Source organism: Phaenicophaeus curvirostris, chromosome 1, assembly GCF_032191515.1.
Source record: "Phaenicophaeus curvirostris isolate KB17595 chromosome 1, BPBGC_Pcur_1.0, whole genome shotgun sequence".
Taxonomy (NCBI): domain Eukaryota; kingdom Metazoa; phylum Chordata; class Aves; order Cuculiformes; family Cuculidae; genus Phaenicophaeus; species Phaenicophaeus curvirostris.
Window position 1 is genome coordinate 74,083,545 of NC_091392.1, and position 26,622 is coordinate 74,110,166.

General features: G+C 36.9%; 1 protein-coding gene across 4 annotated transcripts in view; it reads right to left on the reverse strand.

Moving 5' to 3' along the window:
* Positions 1 to 3,345: 3,345 nt before the first annotated feature.
* Positions 3,346 to 26,622, reverse strand: part of PACSIN2 (protein kinase C and casein kinase substrate in neurons 2) — a 58,381-nt gene continuing 35,104 nt past the window's right edge. For 2 of the 4 annotated variants that reach the window (XM_069864385.1, XM_069864379.1), the window contains exons 3-11: positions 19,215 to 19,371; positions 18,233 to 18,468; positions 17,384 to 17,539; positions 16,163 to 16,338; positions 13,287 to 13,407; positions 11,063 to 11,187; positions 10,317 to 10,433; positions 9,168 to 9,364; positions 3,346 to 5,176 (exon numbers count right to left, since the gene is read on the reverse strand). In XM_069864385.1, the coding sequence (XP_069720486.1) occupies positions 5,064 to 5,176; positions 9,168 to 9,364; positions 10,317 to 10,433; positions 11,063 to 11,187; positions 13,287 to 13,407; positions 16,163 to 16,338; positions 17,384 to 17,539; positions 18,233 to 18,468; positions 19,215 to 19,371 (1,398 nt within the window). In that variant the 3' untranslated portion in view covers positions 3,346 to 5,063. The remainder of the gene's footprint in view (positions 5,177 to 9,167; positions 9,365 to 10,316; positions 10,434 to 11,062; positions 11,188 to 13,286; positions 13,408 to 16,162; positions 16,339 to 17,383; positions 17,540 to 18,232; positions 18,469 to 19,214; positions 19,372 to 26,622) is intronic. The other 2 variants (XM_069864393.1, XM_069864401.1) reach the window with 2 other exon arrangements.

A 26,622-nucleotide genomic window follows, 5' to 3' on the forward strand; every position in this document is an offset into this window, starting at 1 on the left:
CTAAATCTCCCTTTTCTTTGCTTTACAAGAATATACAGCTAACACAAATTTTGTTTTAAAAATTACCCAAATCATATCAATTAGTACAAAAACATCTCATTTATTGTCTGCTCTGATTTCCTACAAGAAGCCTCAGTATTTGTATTTCTCTCCAATCATGAAGTCTGCCTTCATTTTTGCTTTGCAAGTGTTATGAATAAAGACATAATTGGAAGAAAGAAAACAGAACAATTTATTACGCTGAGGGTATATCTCTGGGCATCTTGTAGGCATATAGTAGTTTATATTATATATTTTCATACTATACATATTTTCATATTACAGCTTACAAATAAATTAAGAGGCAGATCGGGGAAACTGTTCAAATTTTTACTGTCAAGCTTTCAGCCTCAGAAGCAATGAATTGAGAGGAATTTTAATATTCCTTTGGACTGTGCAGCAGGAACTGCTAAGCTCTGCACCTTCTTTAGCAAACTAGCCTGCTATTTGCCTGAAAAGACTTGCTATTCTAACAACACAAATTCAGTGCTATCTATTACTGGAAATAATTGCCAATATTTCACTAAAAAGAGAAAAAGCACCTAATTTGTTAAGTAATTGCTGCAAATATCCAGATTAAAGAGTCAACAGCTTCTGTGAAAGGAGGTACAAGTGTTTTCAAAGCATTCAAGAAATACTATGCAAATGACAAGTATTTTCACACTGTAAGGCTGAAACGTGCTTAAGGTTACAGCCATGTTCAGGCAGCTCCATCAGTACATGGAGATATTCACCGGGAAGTTTTGAAACATACAATTTCCCTTCAGAATTTTAAAGGCAATAGAAGGGACAGTACCTGAAGCAGGGCTACAAGAAAGCTGGGGAGGGACATTTTACAAAGGCATGCAGTGATAGGATGAGGGGGAATGGCTTTAAATTGGAACAGGAAAGATTTAGATTGGACATTAGGAAGAAATTATTCACAATGAGGGTGGTGAGGCATTGGCACAGGCTGCCCAGGGAAGCTGTGGCTGCCCCATCCCTGGAGGTGTTCAAGGCCAGGTTGGATGGGGCCCTTGGGCAGCCTGATTCAGTGGGAGGTGTCCCTGCCCATGGTAGGGGGGTTGGAACTGGATGATCTTTAAGGTCCCTTCCAACCCAACCATTCTATGATTCTATGGGGAGAAATTACATTCTGAGCATCATAATCCTCTTTTATACTTTTAACTTTAATCCAGTGAAAGTGAATTATAGTTACTTAAATCCAGGATAAATTTAAAAGGAAAACACCTCTACTGTTGCTCAACAGGCTTCGCTACTTACTATCACAAACTGTAGCAAGACTTTTCACACGGCCCCCCCCAGTATCCTTAGAGCCAAACTAGTGGCTAAATAGACTGGACAGAAAATTGCCTGGACTGTCAGGCTCAACAGGTTGTGATGGGGCACGCAAAACCCATCTGACATCCTGATGGATGCATCAGTATTTAATATTAACTTAAAGTCTTTATAACCTCTATGATGGGACAGAATGCACTTTCGGCAGGCCTGCAGATGATAGCAAATAAGAGAGATTAGAGGGCTTCTGCTCAGAGGGAGCTCAGCTCTTGAGAAACAGGCTGACAGGAACCTCATAAACACCAAAGGCAAATGCAGCGTCCTGCACCTGCACAGTTACTGCATCTCAGCAGGACAGACTGGATGCTGACAGGATAAAAAGAAGCTATGCAGAAAAAGACCTGGGTAGCTGAGTGAAAATAAATCAGCAGCATGTCCTTGCAGCAGAGGCAGCCCACAGAACAGCAGTCTGTATGAGCAAGAGCGTGGCTAGCAGGGTAAAGCTACTTAATGGAAAAGTATAGAGAAGATGGTGCCACTCTTAAACATGCACAAGCGAAGTGCAAGAGGAGACATAAGAAATTCTGATAAGGAACGTAAGGAAAAAAAATTCCTCATGGTGAAAGTGATGAACCGCTAGAAGATACTGCTCACAGAGGTCGTGGATGTTTCATCCCTAGATATGTTCAAGACTCAGCTGGACAAGCCCAGAACAGCCTGCTCTAACTGGACCTGCTTTGAGGTCCCTTGATTGAGCTAGGCAGCCTCTAGAAGTCCCTTGCAGTCTCATTCCAAGTTTGGCTATGGTGAGTATATTCAAACTCTAGATACTTGATAGTGAGGGAAGTTCCATGTTCTTAAGGGAAAATTCTCAACTATATTCACTGTGCAAGGTAAACAACTGTCCATCCAAAATGAGGACAAAATTAGTCGTTTTCATTGACCAAATCTAAGTTTGTTTCCCAAGGTTCTCATTGAAATGAGAGTTTCAAGCACTTAAAATGGCATCTTGTTAATACTTGATTGTTAGCAAGTAACTTCTTAAAAATATTTTGTTTTCTAATTGTTTGCCAAGTTTACCATTAGCTTCTACTGCTCACAATAACAGAAGAGTCTGTCCAGTTTTGGACAACGTCCCCATCCATGCTGATAAACTTGAGCAAGTGCAGTAGAGGGACATCACGGGGATGGAGCACTTGCCTTGTGCAGAAAGGCTGAGGGAATGGGGCTTGTTCAGCCCAAAGAAGAGATTAGTTTAGGGGCCCCAACAGCAGCCTTCTGGTTCCTACAGGGAGGCTATCAAAGTGACAGAGCCAGGCTTCATCCAAGCACAGCAGAATGACACACAATGGTCATAAATTGCAATAAAGCAGGTTCTAACTGCAAATAAAATGGAGGGGAGGGGAAAGCATAATTAAGAATTGTAACAGTTTGAACAAAGAGGTTATGAAATCAGTCTTTGGAAGTTTTCCAGACTAGCTCAAAGGCCTGAGCAACCTGGACTGACTGCAGACTGCGCTTTAAATAGGAGACTGGACTAGAGGCCTCCCTTGGTCCCTTTCACTTGGATTCTATGGTGACTTCACTAAACTTGGACATCCGGCATGATTAAAACATGCCGTATTAGTGAGGGAAATGAGATAAAAGATTCAGCTAGCCATCACAAAAACTGCTAAAGTAGTCACCGCCAGTCAATGAGAAAACACTCAAAAAAGACAAAAGAACTTCAGATATAAAAAAATATCTGACCCGTATCAGACAACTACACCACAGAAAGCAGCATCACAGTAGGTTTTGCATACCCGTAAAAGACATGGTCTTCTCTTCTTTCATAAACACTTTGCTGGAATGCCTTGCCAAGAGCCCCTATGCAGTGCATCTTCCCTTTTTTTGTTAACAGCAAAACATCACAGATGTCATATTCTTCTTTATGGCTCTTTTAGACAATGTCACCTTGAATTGCAATGAAACGCAGATTATTTGCTTCATAAGACTATTTTCACATACACTGAAATAGTAAGAGATGCATTCTGTGTATTTAGGAGATTAACAGATTTTATTGTTTTCTAAAATATTTTACAATACAGAGACCCAAATCAGTAATTCCTGACAATTTCAGTAACCATCTTGAAGATGAACAATTAAGTTAAGTTTTCCTTGACAGACACATACATACATTCACTTTCTAAGCTTGCACATTTTGATTCACTGAAAATGATGACTAAATATACCTATAAGCTCAAAAAGCAAACGATAAAGTCCAAGACTACCAACAGTGTTCTATAAATTTGTTAGCTTCATTAAAGTGTAGCTTCCTAACATAGCGTATCTACTTACCTGATACTCAGGGGTTTTTCAAAACACAAATCTGCTGTAACTTTATGACCGAGTTTTAAATGTCACAAATGCATACTGTTTGACTGGATTACAGATGACTGAGTTGCAACTGCAAACAAACGTAGATTTTACAGTGTTCTGCTACAATAATCCATGTAAAAACTAAAGCTAGTTTATATTTTGACCCACAAATTTATCCACAAATACTGATTTTGAGCATGTTAGTGTATTTACTGTACTTCTGAAAATCTAATCACAGAATACTTTGTTTATGGTACAGTAATGAATATGGCAGGAAAGCAGATTTAAATACACCTATAATTTAAACTCTTAAAACAGTCTAAAATCTTATTGACATCAAAAGGCTTGATAACTAATAGCCATGCTCTTTAAATTTTGAAATATCAAATTATATGTACATATACACAACATAGATAGGCTCTTAATAAAAAGCATTTAGTCTATTTTACAGTCTTCTCTGTTCAAAAAATTAGTCTTCACAGAATTAACATTTCAAATCACCTAAAAATCATTAGCAGTTTGAAGGGGATTATATTTTTTTCCCTGCAAATGCTTGCTGGAAATAGCTACTATTCTGGGGCTTATGCATAATTTATCTTTCTTTTGAGTGCCATTTAAGATCTAGACAGAAAACTCTCAGTTTAAGTGTCAAACCATGTACGCAACATTCATAATAGAATCCCAACCCATGGCACCTGCAGATAGCTCTGCTACAAATAACCTTCTGTAACAGATATTTATTAAATACAGTATTTGTTGTACAACTTCAAGCCATGCTGACAATATAGAAAGATTACTACAACATGGAAAGAGTTTTCATTCATTCAACTGGTGACTAAATCTATGTCATAATTTAAGTATTAATTGATACATCCAAGCATACAAAAGGTGCTTAACTACATAGCATTTAAATAAAAAAATACTGTATCTTTCAGACATTGCTAAGAACAAATAGAAAATTAACTATAATAATCTTTAAAATTCAAGTTGCAAGTTACTGAAGGTCACTTAAAATAACTGATTAAACAAAAGTGAGTGTAAGCCACATACCTAGGGTAGGATGAGGCACAAGCCTAGAAAATGCAAAAGTGTTTAGGAGTTGCAATAACAGACCACGTGGAAAGAAAAAGCTTAAAAAATATTTTTCCTATCATACTATTTTTTTTAACCTAACCCCTTTCATTTGCATTGTGCACAAGTTGTGAAAACAACGTCAAATTATTACTTCAAACTTCTGTCTTTAAATCACCTTGATTTCAGTTTCAAGCTCTCAACTTTTCATTAAAATATATACATTCTATACACCATTCAGCTTCCTCGTGCTTTAAATATATATTGTACAGGCAGACAGAGCTTTTGTAACACTTCTGTATTAACTTTGGCTTTTGTCACTGGATTGGTTCTACATAGTTTGCTGGGTACAAGCCGACTTGTCCATTGTCCAGACGTCCTTTGCACCAACCCTGCTCATCTTCATTCTCCATTTTAGTTAACTCATCTCCTGCAAGAAGAAGGAACATCATTAACAAGCTGTAACCATTTAAGTAACAACAGAAAGATAACAGGACAGTTATTATGTGTCTGCTTTTCTTGTCCTGCCCACCCCAGGCCCCAGTAGAAAGCCTCCCCTCTTTGCTCTCCATGCTTTTGGCACTAAGAATACCACTTCCAGATTTAAAATACGGGATGAAAGGTCCCCAATTTCAAGATAACAGGAAGAAGCAAGCTACTTGGAAACTAAAATATTACATTGATGGCATTTCAAAGAGGTTGTCTCATTTTTTTAATCCACTTTAAATAGTGTTATTTCACTGTAAGATCAAAGACTCCCTTATATCAAAAGGGTTTGAACAGAAATAGTTGTGGATAGTACAACTGCCTCTAAACAAGCAGGATAATTCTACATTTTTGGCCTTCTTCAACAAAATGCTAGTGCAAGTGAAATAAATGTTTCATTAGGCTTCCTGTCAATATATTCTCTAAGAGTTCATGGAACATAAGGAAGAAACGCTACGAATGTTAACACACAGCAGTAAAATTCTCTTGGATTATACTTGCAGCTTTTCAGTACACCACTACTAAGCTGTGATGCAGAAAAATTACAAAGAACCTATACATTACACTTTGTTCCATCTCTTTCTACTTTCCTCATCTTTTTAAGAAATAAGGACTGGGATTTAACTTTCCCTTTTATTCCTCTAGCTTTATACTGCTGGTAGCTGATGGTATAGCTCTAGGAAAAATAACTAAGAATTTGCTTGCTAACTTACACAGCAAAAGCTGACATTGATTATCCATTTAGACGTTCATGAACTATAACATAACCTCATTTTAACTATCTTTCACATCTAATCTTTTATATTCACAGAAAATACTCTAGCATCAGAGAGAGAGTCTGCAGCCTCTGAGATGCTGTACATAAGCAAATGCATGTCCACCTCAGCCAGGTAAAAAAGGCCAAATAACAATTATTTCCTCATGTACAACTTAGTTGTGTCAAATTATTTCCCAAGATAAAACTGATTGGTTTCATTTTAGTTAGCAACAGGCAATCAGGATTAAGATATTAACCACTTAACACAGTCCCAAATGGCTATAAACATACAATCTAGCTATCACTTTGGAGAACAAAACCTAACCTAGGGATTATCAATTCCTTGGTAGAAATGGACAAGCTTCATATTAAATCTTCTAGGATATATACCTACTATAGCTGCACTGTTACCTAAAAAAGGTTAAAGCCTCATCTCCTATAGTTTGTAGGCTTACCAGATAACTAATAACTGCACAACTTTTACAACAAAAACAGTCTCTAACAGCTGTGATAGTGTCTACAATAATGCATTTTGACAACATTGTATGGTCTACATTTACTGTAGATATTTACTCCCAGCCATGGCAGAGGCACAATAGGGTGAGCTAGACATATGGTAGATGGTTGTGCCCCATCCTGTTACATGATTATAAAACCGCTCATAAGATATGAATAAACAAAGTTATTCCTCCTCTTTGGAAGCCTCCCACAGTTGCCAAGAAAAAACAACAGATGTATAAAGTACTCCAATAATAAAAAAAGGAGTTTTGTGTATTAAAGTACATAATGGACCCTATGCAGAGCATATGTACCTAGAAGTGATAAGAAAAGCTTTGCACGCAAATTCCTTGAATATCTAAGGAAATCTCATCTGAATATCTCTGTACATTTAAACAGATTCCTAAAATACATTAATCCTCTGCTGACAGCTGCTTAGGAGTCTAGGCATAGCCTACATAGGAAGACAGAAGCTCCTCCATGACCTGATGCATTTTTTTTCCTTATTTTGCATGTTCCTTGTAAACCCAGTCACACCAATATTTTTGCCTCAAACCTAAGCAAGTTTGACAGTAGCCATTCTGTAACTCAGCTTCTGTAAGGGAATTCATAGTCCAGTATGTGATCTCTCTTCTACAATTGATACACTCATCTAGTTTGGTGTTAAAATGTACTTTAATGTTTTTCCTCCACAAGTATTAAGCTATTTTTAAGTTAAGCCTGCACACATCTCTTACAGTTCCCATACTATACTCCATTTCTACACACCTCAGGCTAAGAACCACTTGGTTCAAATAGTTTAATCTGAAGTCACACATCTGGTACTGACACACAGAACACCTAAGTATTTAACCATTACATCTGTGTCTGTAAACTCTGCATAGTTTTGCCACTGAAAGGCTCATTAACTTAAACCTTCGGAATGCCACCCTGTTGCTTGACAGGCGTAATACATATATTTCAATAAAATTAGTATGCTTCTATCCCCTGCTGAGAAAAACGGACCAGTTAAAGTCCACAGAATGAAGAATAATTGTAGCTGCGGTGCATTCCAGAGAAAGCTCCAGATGGGCTGTTACTACTATCCGTCAGTCAGGACACAATTCACCAAAGTTAATGGACAAATCAACCCATTCTTCCCCTCTGGAAGCCTACAATACTTCCCAACAAAGAAGAGGAGTATAGACACAGGGAGAGTCACTACTGAAAAGAAGAGGCAGGTGAGCAAAAGGTGGGAGCACAACCACCTGAATTGTGTGGCTTTTGGTTTAACAAACAAACTGCATCTGAACATCACCTTTCTCCACATGCAGAACGGAAGTCTAGCAGTTCACCAATTAGCTACACCATTGAATTTTTTTACTATATTAACTTTAAGCTGCAACATCCATCTAAGTCCCACAAGCACACTTCTCATGAACGCCAGCTGAAAGGGAAGTAGAACCAAAAGTTTTCTCAATCTTTCATGACTTCAAGTCCTGTTTTTCCTCTACAACTAACTCAGTCACTATGGGAGAAGGGAGTAAATGACAGGCAAACAGGGAAAGAGACAAGATCAACGAGATTGCCCATCTCACTTTCACAAACTGAAGTTCTGTTTACTTTCGCTAAACTACTCATGCAATCTTGTTCTGGAATTCCTGGTTGGTAAATATTTCATGTGCAATTCTGGACAAGGCAGTAGAACAACTGGAAGAAATAAGAGTTCGAAAGGAAGGGGCAGGGTGTAGATTTCACCCTGCATCACTAGAGGGTGCTGCCACCGAGCTGGCCAGACTACAGAAAACTGGAAGTCTCTACTTCTGGAGCCGAGTAGGAAGCCCAGGCACTCGGCTGGCAGAACTAGCCCGGACAAACTGGAGGCAGCAGCATGTGTGGCGTGCAGCCATCATACCCTTAGGCCAACTTCCAACTTCGTATGTGTGGAACCATATCGTGGCAAGGGTCTCTCCTGTCAGTTGCTTCTATTCTGTTCTCTCAACTCCAACAGCAATGAGTTAAGAAAAAGAAAAGAACAGGACTATGGCTTCAGGGAAATACAACATCCTAAGAAGGGAGGTGTACAGTAAGTGTACCCTAATATAAGGCAAGACCAAAAAAACCACGAAGTAAAGAAGTTACTGTCCTTAACATACACTTAAGGGTGTGGAAAGAGAAAGTAAAAGAAAATATCTGTCATGGCCAAGTTTTCAAAATTAAAAAGTTGGCATTGTAGGAAGCCAGAAGCCAAAAATGTAATTTTTCCATTTTAAACAGAAAAAAAATATTAGTTGATTAGATATTTTTTTAAGATTTAGCTGCTGTAGACTTTTCCATTAAAGAAACAACTTTGTAGGGCTGGCATTTCTAGACAGCTAAAAGCAGCAGCTGTTACTGTCACCAACTAAGAAAAGGAGGAGATAGGATTTTCAGTTCCACAGCTCGTTTTGTTTAACATGAGATGGTAAGAAAGGAATATCCTGAACAGATGCATCCCAGCACATTCCAAACAGATTAGAAATCAGTGCTTCCAAAAAGGGAATACTAAGAAGCACTACCAGGAAGGGTGAGGGTTAAATATGATCTGGTGAGTGAAGTTGCACACTCAGTGGAACAGGTGACTTCAGAAAGTAAAAGCTGAACATAACTCCCTCCCCTTTCTCCTTTTGATAGGTATTTTAAGTAAATGCTGTAAACTTACCAGCTTTAAAGCTGAGTTCATCTTGCTCTTGGCCCTCATAGTCATAGAGTGCACGTACTCTCACCTCCATCGCAGGAGAGGTGTCTTCATCAAATGGATTGGTGTCTCCATTTGCATCAGTGGAAGAGAAGGGATTGTTGGACTCTTCATCAGACCAGTCTGTAGGGTAGCTTTGGTTTTTTTCATAGCTGCTAACACTGGAAACAATTTTTAAATTATTCTTTTCTGCTCTTAAAAATAGAAAACTAGAAATACCACTAAGACACCAGTTCCCTTAATTAAGCTTAAACTCCACTTTAAGACCCAGTTGTGAGCCTTTATTACTGGTATCTTCTCACCTATCTTTAGCTGACAATGTCTCATACGAGAAAAAAAAAAAGGCATTCTTGCAGTACATTTACAAAGTTAGAAAATGGCAAAAGAAAAAAGTTAAAGACAACCTTTCTACAAACTGCAAAACCTTCTCTATCAAGAAATCTATATAACCCGTAGGTTTGTTTACTCTAGAAAAGGTAAAAGGCAGGCAGGCAGTAGATGAGAGGAATTATCTTGTTTAGGACTAAGAAATTTAAATTGCTTTGCAGAGCTTTCCTCCCAAATTTCAGTGCACCTCTACAGTAGCTTTCAACACTTTTTGTAAGTTGCAATTCACCAATATAAGAAACTTTTTTAAACTGCAACATCATTTAAAGAGAAATTCACTGGTGAGCATGCACATGCCATTTAAGAGTAGTATGACATCCTCAGTGTGTATACTGAAGTAACAGGCAGCTGTTTGAGAAGGTCCTAAATAAAATGAAAGCAATCTTAAAAGCAGATTTATTTAGTGATAACACACAGAAAAGCTCCAGAAGCAGTTTCACTAGAAAAACCCGTCAGCTTTAACACTTGATAGGGCTGCTAAAGGAAGGAAAAAAAGCAACAGCAGTTCTGACAGGAACTGCCAACAACCCCAGGAATTTCAGCCAAAGATCAAAGCAACAGATATGGCATCTGTTAGGAAAGACGAGTTACATTAGCGTTGCTTACATAACCACTTAAAAGGACTTCATGCACTGACCAGCACAGTGTTATAGAAACCAAAAATAGAAAACCCTGGATAGAGAAAGTGCAAGTGTGCAAACAATTAGAAAACAACATTTCACCAACTTTTTGATCTTATTGTCCTCCTTTTCACTGACAGTACTCCCAGTTTCTTCTTCATCTTCAAAGGGATTGTAACTTGATTGTACTGACTGCACTGTGTTACTCTGGACACTAAGACTGCTAATTTGGAAAAGAAAGAGCATTATGGTGACCCTGTCTGTTCAGAGTAGAACACTGTCATTGGTGTCCCACTAAGCAGTTTCTTAGCAGACCCCTTCTCCAGCCAAAAAAACCCAGCAACCACCAAACAATAACCTGTAATGTGTAGTGAAAGACCCAAGGAAGTTCAGAACGTCTCACATAAGAGAAATTCCTCCAGAATTAAAATATCCTTCATGGACCATAATTTCTCTCTCTTACTGCCTGCAATAACAGGCAGTGCAATTTTTCTAGCTAGTTTAACTATTTTCTAAAGCAGCTGATGTTTTATACTAATCACATCCAGAAGTTTTGCAACCTAAGATTTCCAAGTATAATTGTCATTTCTAGATATGGGAAGATAGCAACAGACTAGCTACTAGATTAGCTGCAGAAAGTTCAGTGAAGTTTGGTTTAATTCTCAGTGGAAAGAAATGTGAAATGGAGAATAATTCCCAAAATATTTTGTGAACTGCAGAAAAATGTCACTAAAAATGCTCACAGATAATTAACATTTGGTTGGACAGTGACTTTTTGATCCCATAGAGCTTAGCATACTTGAAGATAACAATCCTTTCCAATTAGTCTTTTTAGGCATGAAAAAAAAATACCTGCTATGTTTGTTAGGCTGCGAAACTTGATCTCCTGTCTGATTAATACCAGTCAGAGTCACTCCATCAGAAGCCTTCTTCTTTTCTCTTCTACTGAGAGTACGATTCAGATCTGCAGACCACTCCTTTCAATGAACACAAAATATGATTGAGAAATTAAATTGAACAATTACCGCATATAATTTTCAGACTGAGTTATAGAACATACATCTACACATACAGCAGAACAAAGAATTATTAAAAAGGTAAGTTACTCTAAATGTTTCTGCTATAGTTCTCACCTAGTTCCCATCCTAGCACAGATATCCATTTGCATTGCTACTTGCAAAACCCGAAGGTTACCTGTACTTCTTCCCTGCTTAGTGTTCTCAATTCTTGAAAAGACTTAAAATACCAGATGTCTGACAGACAACTGCAGAAATCAAAGGAGTTGGCCAGTAGAGCTCTTTAAAAGTTGTACCTAGAGAGCTTGCTATTTCAACTAATTAACATCTAATTAAGAAGTGTATTATAATCTAATTTAAGACAGGGCTTACTTCTCAATAAATGCTCCAAGAGCAGCTCATTTTTAAACTCATTGTATATCACTTGTTTTGCCCCTAAGATTTGAGTCCTTAAGGTACTTCTCTCTCCATTTAGTGAAACTTACTGTCCTTAATAGTGATCCATAAAAGTTAAGGTTCAAATCAACATAACTGTTGACAAGACTCATAATGTCATTTGTAAAGTATCCCCTCCTTGATGTTTTGAACCATTCAGATGTTTCAGAAGGCAGATGGACAGGCATGATGAGACCTAAATGCAACTTCTACCTATCAAGTCAAATGAAGCTGCATACTAATGAAGAAGAGAAACCAACAGAGAACAAACTGGATGCGAGCATGTATCTTGTGCTGTGACATGCTTAATTTTGGAAGCCTTAAAAGTAAAAAAAGGCAGGAAATAGTTTTGCTATACAAGAGATAAGCATTTGAGAAAAGTATTTTCAACAGGAAAAGCAGATTTTGCAAGTTGCTATTACTGCTGGTTTATACATCTAAGAGTCAGGCAAGTGATTTCTGGCCAACTTTTCAGAAATACCTCATTATTTTATATTTGTACAAACACATATTGGATTTCTCAGTTACCATAGCTAAAAGACCACTGACCTAAGCATATTTGCAGATTATAATGTAATTTCATACTCATTTGATCATGACTTCTTTTTTTTACTTACCTCATCCTTGTAGCATGTAAATGAGAAAAAACTTAATTAGAAAAAAAGTAACAATATTGCATCTGTTAGTTATAACGTTTATTAAAAAGGATGGTAATTTCCACACACAGAAGTTCAGCATTTCAGGCAAAGAAATTCTGCAGTACTATTATGACTTTTCTTCTTCAAACCTAATGTAGAATTATGCAATATTTTAAAATCAGGTGATATTTTCCCTTATGGTTAATTAAGGGAACAGTGAACACTCCAGAACTAATGTTCCCACCCCACCAATTTAATGCCTTGAAATTATTTCAACTAAACCCATGATTCTGGTGAGAAAATACCCATCTCAATTCCAAGAATTTGATACTCTGGTAGTATGATCTGCACTGATACACATTTTGGTGCTCGTTTCTTACAGGCCACATTAGCAGAACACTACTTAAAAAAATTCCTTTCTTTTGAAGAATTTGAAAGAATCTTTCTTTCATTTAGCAATGAAAAAACTACCAGCTGCTTAAAAGTGGAAGTTTTAAAATACAACAGTGTTGAAAAAATACTTAAGACTTATAAATACCAATTTTCAGGACTGATTGAAGTGCTTAGTTGAAGTGTTTTCAAAGTCGTTGCTGCCTACATCATCATAACCTACTATCAGTAAGGAGATTCAAATTGAAGTCTCACATCAAAAGGAAGAAGTAAAACACATACATGTGTCAGGGATGTATCAGCTAAACCATGGCTTACTCGTTACTTGAGTAATGACTTTAGCTTAAGAAAAAAAAAATCGCTGTAGATATTTTTTCCTTTTCTCTTTAAATAGGTGCACAATATAACCACCTCCAAAAGCTGGGGATTGAGGACAGTCCAACGGAAATCAAGAAAGAAAACTACTATGACTTGTAAAAACAAAAAAATCCACTGCTGGAATCCTGAATTTGTTACACCAGAAAGGAATACAACAGAAGGCAAAAAAGAGAAAAAATAGACAGAACACATCTGAGTTTTAAAGTAGCCTGATCTTACCTCAAACTGAGGCCAATTCATTGACATCCCTGGACCTTGATTAGCTCTGAACCACCGCAAATCTTCAACAGCATCTGCTGTTTTTATATTCTGCTCCAGTTCGCGGTAGATATTTTTGTAACTGCAAAAAAAATTTGTCTTCACATTTAGTCTAACATTTAGAAGCATGGCAAATCCCCTAGTCAGTTGTTTTTTAAAAACTGAATATTTTAAAGTTCACAATAGTATTGAAAAAACTTACAGCAAGACAGACTTTAAAAATCTGTGAGAGACCTATTAACTGCCTGTAAAAAAGGAAGTCCAACAAGTAAACTAGCTGAAAGTTCACAAAACCACAAAATCTTTATATGCAAGATTTTAGATTTATGACTTGTGTAAAACTTAAAGGCTGTTATTAAATGTAGAATTTACATAGGGGTGTATTTACATTACTGAATGCCAATCTTGAAGTTTCTTGAATTGAAAAGCTAGTCTACAAGACAGCAGAAACTGGTTTTGTGCTAAGTCCATGGCATTCTGTGAGAGCTCCTGTCTTAATCCAATGAGAATTATAAGGCATTATAAAAATAAAAATCTCAAACCTGAAATGGAATTTTCCTATTCAGGTATAATATCTGCTAACTGCTTTTACTGTTTTAGGTACTCTCCGATTTTACTAACTGCACTATTTATACAAAATCTCAAATACAATAACAAGAACCTTACTAATTTGACTTCTCTTACTCTAATTGGTTTCCATTAAAGTTGAGTTCTTGTAAGCATAAGGTATTTTACATAATAGAAGTCATGCTGCAGATAAAACCTTGATCCCCTGATCCTAGACCATGCACATGATGTATTGACTCTACAGACTGTGACGACAAATACAGTTGTTTTATACCAAAAAAACAATAAGGCACAATATGGAACTCTGAGTATAAAAAGATCTTAACACAACAGACACAAAGCTTAAAATAAGAGACAAAGAAATGCTAGTCTGTATTCAAGTTAGAAAGAATTTGGGGAAATCCTTCCAGACCAAGCCACACAAAATTTAGAATTAGAAGTCCTTAATGCTATATGGTCAATGACTCAAATTTTCTCATAATATACTTTCAAAGTTCTCAATTTCCATATATTACTTGACCGCTTTAACATGTATGCAGTATGGGGTTTCTTCTATATCACTGGTTCTTTGAATGTATTAAAGCAACAGAAAGGTGTGTATTTTGAGAAAGGAAATAAATAATTTTTACTGACTCAGTAGCCATCAATTAACTCAACAATAAACTGGAAGCTTGCATCTGTAGAAAATAGGGTAGGTTTTTTTCTGGACTGTGCTCTTCAGCATTATTAGTCTTAACAGCATTAAAAATCAGACTTTCTTTCAAGGGCTTATTCTACATTTATCATCTCTGTGTATTCAAAGAGGCAGAGATAAGGAAACAGATAAATAGTTAGAGTTGCTTTATCCCTGGTTTTATCCTAATAGTTCTTTTCTTTGTTTGCACCTTATTCACAAACACTAAGACACGACTCCTGAACCTCCTAAGATCTTAGAAGTAAATCATTGCCACTCCATTTGGTCATCTTCTGTAGTGTTCCTCCAACCTTGCCCTTTAAGTCAATAGTTTATCATTTATTTCTGTTCTGTAGTTTCTTTCAACTTGATTAAGCTGAATTCAAATGAGCAGCAATCTTAAGTGTCTATCTACTCAAAGTGAAAAGAACTCTGAAGCAACCCAAAGTGATAATGATGCTAAAACAAGTTATCTTGCCCTTACCTATTGCTTGCTCTGTATTTGCTGTTGCCCCTACGTCACCCTCTTTGCTTAAAACCAGCACTAACATCTGTAAGGCTGCATAGCAAGTCCACCTGACCCATCAGGGTTAAAACCAAACTACTTCTTTCCCTCGATCAGCTCCTTAATTCTACTGGTTGGACAACCGTAAGAGTTTTGCAACTGGCAGAAGAAGGAACAAACAAGCGACCAGCCAGGAGCACACTTCTCTCCTTTTAAGTGAAGTGCCAACCAAAGCACACATGAAACTCTGCTATTACAAGTGGGACATACAATTCCACTGGAGTTACAGCACTTGCAGCAAGTATTTCAGTGTCTGTCTTCTAAAATGCAAACAAAAGAAAACAAAATCATTATAACCATTGCCTTGCTGACATACCAAAGTAGCTTAGTATCAAAGAGGCCTGTAGTAGTTGATGACATGCTACATGGTCAGACAAAATAAGCTGCATGAGCTCTGGTTGGCATTCCCTAGCAGAATTCTTTGGAATGTAGTGAGGAGAGTCCAGGCAGCAAAAATAATGTACAAGACATGCTTTATACACATACATATATAACCACAGTATAGAAAGCAGACTTTAAAATTAAGATGGAGAAGAGTTCACCCACAGTTACCCAAAGGGTCTTTAACATTTATGCCCTGGTTAAGGTAATTCCTTTAGACTGAGCTCTCATATTTTAACAATATACATGTTTATGTTACGAAGTTCATGCTGTCTTGCTCTGATAAATTCTAGCTTGTTCTCCAATAAATGTGCAAGACACAATACACCAAACCTCTTCTTTCCCAGTCTTTAATCCAGTGTTCTTTAATTGTAAGCTCTGAATCCTTTCTAATTGACACAGATTTGACTGTAAAAATACGACAAGAATGAGGGTTTCTTGGTTCATTTAACACCGTGTTAAACAGCACTATCAAATGCTAGGGACAATGCTAAGCTGATCTTAGACAAAATAAATAATCAGGCTCTTCCACTTCCACTTCAAACAAACTGATGCAACACTAGAAACAAATCAGACTCCAAACTCCAATCTACTTGAAGTATGGCTTACTTTTCACCAAAAACCATTAATTTAAGTCTTGCACAGTTTTACCTTGCAGCATTAGACAAGTCAAGGTGTTTCTGAACTTCTAGTAACACTTCTCGAAAGAAACGTAAGCGTTTTTCCTCAAACTGTTGGCACTGTTCAAATACTTGTTCCATGTTTTCCATATATTGAGGAGTGGCATTATCTAATTCTTTCAGTGATTTTTCATACTTTTCTTTTGTCTGGGGATGGAAAAATAAACCATTAGCAATATATTTTATTACTACTCTACATAACAAGTTTATCAATGTAGCAATGGCCAAGATTTAGACTAGAAGTTCCCAAACTGCTTTCTCTTTTCACAACCACTGTACCTATGTTAGGTCACAATGACAGTCATCTAACAAAACTGCAGTACAGTTACAATAAAACTCTAAACCTCTTCTCTGGCTTTTTTGACAGAATTTATGACAAACGTTAATGTAATACTAAAGATTAAAAATCAAAGCAGCCCCAGAGTAAATCAAAGCAGGCAGTCTTTCATGTTACAGGTCTCTTACTAAAAGATGTCCAAGTAATTTCAAAGTGTTGTCTTTTCCCCGTCAGTAGTTTACATGGTTCACTGAGTTATGACCAGAACCCCAAACATTGTGTGCATCCCTGTGAATATAAACTGCATACACTCTGAGCTCAGCTAACAGACAGAACCTCACTATACACTAATTTGCAGAAGCACTCTACAGACAGGAATTAAAAGATCCCACCCAATTTAACATCAGCCTTCTAAATCATATAACAGCTTTCTCAGAGGGAAAAGATATCTTTGAAAAAAATCACAGAAGATAAACTGGACAATAGAGTGGCATTTCCACAAGTCTATTTGCTTTTATTTAAACAGATTATAACAGCTTACTTTAAAATCTGTATTCTGCAGTCAAGAACGACTACAAGCACTTATCTTACAGCCTCTCAAGCAAAATAATTCAACCCTCACTACTAAATGAACAGAACTGTGTCCTAGAAGTTCACGGTCTTATTCGGCTTCATTCTCTGCAGAAAGTACTTATATGAAATAGAGGTAACGCATTATCCATTCTTCACAGAAGAACTTGGCAATAACATACAAGAGGGCTTTGAAGAAAACTCTAAGTTTTGGTATAGGACCCTAAATGAAAGTGAGCTGCACTGCAGCCCACAGAACATTCAGGAAGAGAAAAAAAGCTTAAATATGCACGAACTATATGTCAAAAAGACTGGATATAAGCAGTATGTTAACACAGAATATACCTTTAGTACATCTTGTTTGCTTCTCTCCACTTTGTCTTGTAATTTCTTAAGCTGTTCAGGATTCAGTGCTGGATCAGCTTTGCTGTTTGTTTCTCTAGATATAGCCAATTTCTCCTCTTTGCAGGCCGCATGGTATGCTTTCTTTGCAGCTTCCACCTACAAAGTAGATTTGAATATTTGCATTTGGGAGAGCTTATGAAACAACGAGCAACCGAATTTATTAGCCTTACAATCACGTCACAATGAAGAAAGAAAGTGTCAGTTTTTTTTCAGATGTTCCTTCTTTTTCTTGGAATTTTTTTCAATTTTTCCAAGGAATGAACAATATACTAGGATCGACATAAGGAAATGACTGTAGAACTTAGAAACCAGCATTCTTTCACCACATGAAAAATGTCACTCATACAGCTTAGAGAAGTGTGGAACAGACTCAAGAAAAGGTTTACAGAGAGTCCCCAGTACAACATTTTTTCCTCATGCCCATGTTCTCCTGCTTCCTTTCTTCTACAAACCTGTTATCATAGAATAATGTTGCATGGCAGGGAAAAAAACCACAAACACTTTACTCCTGCTCATTTCTTTGAGAAATTCGTAACTTTCAAATGCATGAAATCAGATACTGTTAAAACGAAAGCTTAAATTCCTCTTTTTACAGATTTTCACCAAAGTCACCAGGATTAGGAGAGACCAAGAAAAAAAATACTTATTTTCAGAAGATGACAGAAAGCAAGAGATATTTTCAAGAAAGTAGGGTCCAGCAGAGAGAATAGGGAGTTTACTCCCTTATAGAGATTTGAGACAGTATTATATTGTAACACAGGATATCTAATACATAATCTACTGCTGTACCTCTTTCAGCTTTTTTGCCCAGGGTTTCTGAGCTTTCCTAAATCCATCTTCTGCTTCTTTGGTTTCCTTAAATCCTCCCATCATTTGCTTATGAAAGGCTTCCTTCTGCCAGTTCTTGATTTTTTCAAAGTCTTCATTCATCAGTGAACTTTTTACTTCTAGATGTAGTTCACTCACTTTTTCAGCTTCTGACATAAAAGCACACCAAGCCCTTTCTACTGTTCCATACTGTGGGCCTAAACACAACAGAAAGTGTCATTCTCAGTAACCACCACCCACATGGAACTTATATTCCCAAGTAACTACCTGAAGCTATTGACTTACATTCATTCACTTGTAAACAGAAATACTGATGCAAGTCTAAAAAAGGGAACAGTTTCTTTTCAGATAAATTTATAATATCAAAAATTTTTACACCAGAAAAAATAACGTTCATTTAGTCTGGCCTCCTCCTCCTTGTACCATGATTATCAGTATTCCTCTTTTACCTTCACTTTGAACTGCCTTCCATTTCTCAGCATGCTTTTTGAAGCATAAATACAACCCAGGACAAACTATTTCAGAATATATTAAAATGGTATCAATTAGCCTTCCATTAAAGCAATACCTAGCTCTCATTAATAGGTTTTCCCCCCATGACCACTGCCCCCATTATTGTTCAGACAGGCTTATCAAGTTGCATTTAATACCATTAGTTACATAGAAACAGCCAGTTCTCAAGAATCTATTTCAATACCTCAACACTGAAAGTTCATCTGCTTCAGTAAGAAACAAGCAGACTAGCAAAGCAGCAAGGCTTTGTTTGTTTTTAATCAAAAAAAGCTTGATCATTTGTTACACTACCGAGTCTTTTGCAAAGACTCCATTATAGGCTAAAAAGTACACAATTTCTATGTTGTACTTACCAAAGCAAAGACATTCTGAAACAATTTTCTTTTTCCGTTTGAGAAAGTTTTCAGAGTTCAAAAATAGAATGTATTACCTTTTTCCACAAGCTGTTTCCACCTTTTTGCCCATTCTGTAAGCTGCTGAGCATAGACCTTCTCTATTCGTGCCCGTTCATGAATACAGTTCATAAGATCATTGCAAAGTCTGTGACCATCATCAATTCGTTTTACTGTCCGCTTGTAATTTCCAACCTATAATGAGACAAATACGTAACAATTCCTGCTCGAAAGCTCTGAAAACAAGATAAAACTCTAACACAAATACTGTTACACAGGAGCAAGATATGTCATTAGCAGAAATTAATTACAGCAAAAGGTATTTTTCAATTAATCTTAAAGCCTAACTGCAAAACCACCATAAAGGCCACAAGTTCTCCTGTAAAAAAGGTATTACTTTTAAAAATGAAAGTTTTATTATATTTTATTAGTCCTGCAAGGTAATTATGGGCAGTCATCACAATTGTTCTGCATTATTATTGCTTGGCAATGTTGTAGATAAGATATTTTGCACAAATACAGCATTTCCATGCTTATTATTAAGTACATAATGCCTTAATTTTATGCTCTGTTTAATCTGTGAGGATTAATAAAACTGCAAAGACATGCAAAGGAGTACTGCAACATTTCAATCAAGTATAACAACAGTTTTTGTTTAAGAATGCAGTATGGAAAAAGCACAACCACTATACAGCAGAGACAGGATATGCCCTTTGTTAATATCTGTCCTTCACTGCTGACAAACTAGATAGCAACTATTTCACAAGTATGCTGCAGAACTTAATGTGGGAAGATACTGGCAGCAGTGACATGGAGTTTCCATATGTAGAATTAACTTGTGAATTCTAAAGAAAAAATACAGTCGCTCAATGTAAAATCTACAAAACGATGAGGACGAGGAGAAAAATGCACACTATATAATGAAAATCCATTATATAACACTGCCCTTTTATTTGTGTTTACACACCAACATGGAATCACAAATCTAGATACTGAAGTTAAAAAAAAAAGCCTGGTTTTGTTCCTACAGTAATAGTTCCACTGATTTCAAGGTCACTCAGACTGGCCTTTGTAAACATTAAACAGGACATAAGAGCTCAGTTAACAGAATTAGCACAGCCTATTAAATATCACCATCAGTTTCTTATCTGTCCTAACCACCTGACTGAAAAAGTAAAGATTAGCACCAAATCAGTAGATTGAACATTCAAATACATAAAGCATTTTTACACTTGAACCATATCTGACTCGCATCTTAAATACAGGAAAACGTCCAACTTTTAGGTTCACATTTAGTCAGCATTTTGGCAGCAGACATACCTGCATGAGGAAAAACTCTTCAAAGTATATACGGAAATACTCTTGAAATGGGAAAAACCTGTGCTAAGTGCTGGAAAAATAAGTCATTATGCTGATAAATAGAGACATACGTTGAAACTCCTCAAAGCTGGGGGAGGAGGAAAATCAAAAGCATCAATGGTAGGACAAAACCAATTTCTTTAGTCAGTGTCCTCAAAGCATTTATTTGGCCATGTTTTTTGTTTTGGACTAGATTCATTGCGAGAGATCAAAGAAATTTAGGAAGCATCTAAGGAAAGCATTAGTTAGCAGTCACCGATTTGTCTAACTCATCTAAGATGAAGTACACATGCACACCCCACTTTTAAACATAAGTCACAATATAACTGAAGAAGCTAGCAGCATCATGAAGAAATGGACATTGAAAATCAAGACTGTCAACATATCCATGACACAACATCTATTGACAACAAAGTATAAAAATGACCTCTTATTTTAAGGAGAAATAGAAATTGAGAAGTAGGTGGTTTCAAACTAACACTGTACACTAATAAATATGACATATACGTGTAATCAAAACATTAAGAAAATTAAGTAGCTCAAAGAATACTTGTTAAAGCCTTTGTAATGAAGGGCAAATCATTCATCTGCTCAAAATTACTCCAGTCGTAGATTCATAGCCAAGCAGACTGTTAGAACAGGTTATGCTAGCTTGGCACCACTACTGAAGCCTTATATTAGCATCAATTTGTGTCTCCAGTCATGTGCCCAGGGATTTATGTCTCTAGCAAGAACATTTCCTTTCATAAATTTTTCACTATTAAATTAGCATTTTAAATGGTAATGTTGAATGGGAGCTGGCTGCCTCATGGTATTTTTAATGCTGTGTTTTTGTGTTGCCTGAGTAAATTCTAACCTCCCTGTCATATCTAGCAGTTGCCAAATCCCAGGCAGGTATTCAGAACTGAATTTAGCTTCCCTATTATGGTCCACTCGCTATTATCATGCAAAGCCACTTTCGAAGAGCTGCCTGCAGACCACAGATCATTCACCCATGCCACCTCCTTCTCCCTAGCAGGACTATAGGAACTAGTAGCATAGTTTAGAACCAGCCCTACAATACTACAAAATAACAACTCTGTAATCCAAAGGAAGCCTTTTATACTAACATTTTCAAGGAAAAAAACAACAAAAAAGGCAAGCTCACTTGATTTACAAGCAGTGTTTAAAGTACATTAGACATCATATTAGAATTTTGGAAATACATCATTTTTCTGTGTTTCATGACACACAGAACGTAAGTTTTGCACATTTAACATTTTAAAAACCTAGTGGTTTATTTAAAAAAAATTAAATATTTTAAGTTATGGACCATACAATGACAGATTTTTTTCAAGAAGTGGAATGTGCTGCCTGACACTGCAGAAGGCAGACTTGGAGGTACAAAGGCACAAGGTATTTAGACCACAGAGCCAAGTAAACGGAAAAGAACTCTAGTCTTCATACTAGTTTAACCATAGATAAGTTAAAACAATTATATTAAAATCTCACAAACACACAAAAGACATCCTGAATTCTGGAGAAGCAAAACATGACTTAATGCATTGTTTTATTCAAGACTATTTTCTGCAACTCCTGGGGCAGCCTGCATTCTGGAAGACCTCCCCACCTCCCCTTCCCAAACAGCATTTGAGCTAAACCAAAAATGTCTAATCCTGTTATTTGTAGCAACTGACCAGGAAAACAAAAAAAATTCTGTGCTTCTTTGTTTCAGTCAGAGCCACCTTTACATAATGCCTTGCAATTTTCAGGTTTCTCGATTAGCACTGTGTTCAGTACAGGAATAGATGACTTTGCTAGTTAGAACAACTTTCCGATTATTCTGAGTATTAGGCGGACAACTAAGACATGAAGTAATTAGTTTTCTTGTCCTATAAATGAAACATCGGGAGGGGGTAAGATTATAAACATTCTTAGAGTTTCAAGAAGAATGAGAGATATTTAAAACTATATCCTGCTTTCATTTTAGCACTTACACTTCACTCACTAGAAAGAGACATTTTATTACATCAAATTCAGCTGCTGTTTACCCTTAGATGCCAAAAACACTTCAAAAGGAGATAGCACCAAGAGTTTATTTCTTCAAAATATCACTCTTGATGGTCATTTTCTTGATGCAATCAGTTAATTATTTGAAAATTGTCACTGAGTTTTGTCACCCCCTTCTTTTCTAAATTGAGTTAAGCACCAGTTTCTTCTTTGCCACTGCAAAGAAGTACCAAGTTTTGCTACTAATAAGCTTCCTTGATCTGTTTTGCCCCATTTATATCTTACAGGCATCTCTTCAGATCTCCATTTTGCTGAGTCAAGAAAACATTCCTTCTCATTTTCATATTTCCTCTCATGCATGAACACAGTCACCTCAAAACCTCTGTCAAATCTAAGATTTAGAGAATCTGTAATAATCAGAGAAAAACACACATGTACACAGTGATGAGGCTTTTAGTATCACACAGTTCACAGCCCAGTCATCAATCCTTCATGACCACCAGTGTTCTAGTGCAGCCAAGCACTGTCACTGATACGATCTATAGTGGGAATATTTTAAGAGCTTATAACCTCATTATTTTACAATTTCACAGCACTAAACACAAAAGGAGTCGAGTTATCTAGGCTACTTTACCTCAAGTAATAGACTTTTTTAAAGCATATTCATAGAGCAGGATAAACACCTATGAAGAGTTAAACATGTTCTGCAGGTTTTTCTGGTACGCTGCATGAAAAATAAGGGGATTTAAATTTGTTAGCAGCCCAGAAGGTGGCAAACATTCAGCTATTGCTAAACTCCAGTCAGTTAATTCTCATATTTCATGATAATTGCTGTAACCACAAGTATTTCAGGAGTTTCAAATGCCTGAAGTAAGATTCTGTGTCAACTACTTTTCTAAGCTTGCCTAGCTTATTCATAACTAGTGAGCATTTATGAACTGGAACCATCTGAAAGTCAGTCACTGCAGCATGCAACAAGGTTTTTTTTTCCTATGGACAAATATTCATAAGGAAGAAAGACAATAATGAGCTTTGAAGGCTTGTAGTCAAACCCATGCATACTGATGGCCATTATGGGGACACGCTTGCTATTTCCAGCACTCCATTTAATCATGAATACAACTTCTTTCCAGCTACATTGAACAGTAAGTTTCCAAACATTTCAACCAGCTTTACCAACTGTAATGATGGAGGGGGAATAGGGAGAGGATGCAAATAAAAAGAAGTATCTTTGCACGTAATTAACACACAGTCCAAATACCTATGAGCGCTAGCTCTGTGTATTTAAATTTTCTAAGTTTATTCACATAAATTCACTGCTAGTTGCAGGAAAAATCCTAAGCAAGCTCTTAAACCCACAAAATCTAAAGCCAAACATACCAGTATCCAAACACCTGGCAATATAAATGGAGAACATTAGTGCTGTTAAATGTTGGATGGAGAAAAAAAAAGCATATAGGAGATATTACAGGAATCTACTATTGCAGAGTCCAAATATTTTTAAAATGAATAAACAAAACAGAAGTCTGTTTCACCAGCAGAACGCATTCATTGAGAAATACTTGAAATCCTTCAACATAGTTACATAGCTTTCAATAGTCAAAAGTGAGTTTTGGGAGCTTCTCTCTGCATCTAACACCTCCCCCCCTCAACAGGCAGCTCATGTCAATGCTGGCTGACAGCAGCAGGCATTACGCTATGAAAGGTATGAGGAGGATCAAATGGGGAGGATCAAGACCATTAGTGCTGACAACTTACAATGCAGTTTGTTGGAGGTCTGTCCCAGATCAGTTGCCTCTGCTATCCAGAGTGTTGAGTTTGACCTGGCTTTGGGGAGAAAGGGAGTGCATATGGTGGCCAGATTTGATTCACCCATACTATACAGAGTATCAAGTTGCCCTTTCTGAGTAAGCTGAAAATTTTATCTGAAATCTCAAACACCTTCAGAATAAAATGAAAGCCGCGTGCAGAGCACCTCAAAATGCACACCAGATCCTGTCCTTCAAGGAATCCTGTCATAGCCTTAATTTCAATAGAACTAAAGCCTGGTGCTAGGTCAGAAAGACTATTTTTGTTTGGATAAGTGTTTTCACAGGGCCGCAAACACTCCCACAGTATGTGGAGATGGTTCTGTATTGCTGATGCTACCAGAAAATAAGGGAGAGTGAGGGCTCACGTAGAGTATAAAAGGCACATGCTCAAAAACAACTACTTCCACAGGCCAGGTAGCTTGTTGTTTCCTTTGATGTCTTTACCTTGCATGATATGCATATACTCCTACTAGGAATGCTTACTCATCACCTTTCTTGCTTTCACAGGTATCTAAGCGAACAATAGCATTGGCCTCAGCTCGCTCAGAGCATTTTCCTTTTAATATGACCAAAATAGTCATTACCAAGCATAAAGTCAGAGTTTAATTAACAAAACATATCACAAAAATGGCCCTTCTATTTATTATAAATATACCAAATTCTTTCCCATGCATTTCAAAACTACTTCAGTAGAACAAGGCCAATAGGATTGTCCATTTCTTCTGTTTTATTAAAGCAGCGCCCTGTCGGAAACAACTGGGTTCGCCACAGTCTATTTTGGATGCAAGGAAGTGGCATGAATGATTACGACAAATAGAAATGTATTTACAACCGTCATGCAGGTGCTGAGAGTCCATTTGACAGATGAGAAAGAAATACAAAGGGTTTCAAACTGGGGTTTCAAACGGTTTCAAAATTCAGGTTCCAAATTTTCAACTTTCCCTTGGAAAAGTTATTGCCATTCTGCTCCAGGTTACCAGCAATAACCTTTGATTACTCAAAGGACAACACCCTTGTCAGCCAAGTAACAGATGAAAGAATTTCTTCTTGGAGCATAATAACAAGATTCCTCAGCCTTAAACTTCTGCACTCAGAAAGACCTGTGAGCTTAACCAGATACATCAAGGTACACCGAGGCTTATTAGAAAGATAAAGAATGAAAAAGTAGCTTCCACTTCTTAAGTAAATTCAGACATTACTACAACTGAAACTTTGATGAAATCCTCCACTGTTCCTGTGTTTGCTAGAAAACAAAAAAACTTTTAGTTGTAGCTTGGGCTACCTAAATACTGAAAAAATATTCCTTAATTTAATTCTGAAAGCTGGGACTATTTCTATTTCATGCTAAAGATCTATATTTCCAAAAGCCTAATTCTTTTCAGTTATATCAGCTGTTCTGATACAAGATACTACCTATGCCTAAGCCCTGTCCTACCCATATTTTTTGACTGGTACATCTACGGTAAGTCAACACCAAGAACAGAAGTCCACACAGCAATTTCTCCAGTTCCCTTTCACAAGACAGCTATTTCCCAACCAGAAATCTGAACCCGATAACAATACCTAGGTAGTAATAAAAAAATACAGGTCTTCATTGGAAACAAGTTACTATTCCTATTGGATTTCAAACATTAAGCTTGTGTCTCAATGCCAGACCTGGAAGTTTCCATAAAGAGTGCTGAAGTAGTAACCTAGTAAAACAAGGTTCATAGAAGAAGTAGCATGCATTGAATTCACCCACAGGCAGTCCAAGCATATGCAACCAGACAAGCTTAGAGCTGTCAGTTTGGTACCATGCAACCACATACTATAGATACACATTTTCAGATGTGACCGAACTGCTAATAATCACCATTGTAATAAAAAACCCTAGCAAAGGCAGCGACAACTCTAACAGAAAGCAAACACTTCTAGAGCCAGAAAAATTATTATGAACCAAATGCTTTATTTCCTAAAGACAACATTTTATGAAATTTCTGTCAACAGCAATGTCAAAAACTTAGAAGCTGGTTTATCAGCTTTTTATTAAGTGCAGTTCTTATTATCAGCTCAACCAAACATCAACACTCAAAAAAATAAACATAGTTCAGTTTCAAAGACACACAGTGACCAAGAAACAGTTTTCACAGAAAGTTCTTCATATTGGTCCCACGCCCAGCCACCTCACTCTTTCCTAAATGTCTTTCAAGAAAAAGACTGGCTTTGCAGCACACTCCAAAGGTAAATAAATTTGAGCTATTTTGGAGTGTGATGGAGCAAACTCAACAGCTCACCCTGCCAGGCTCTC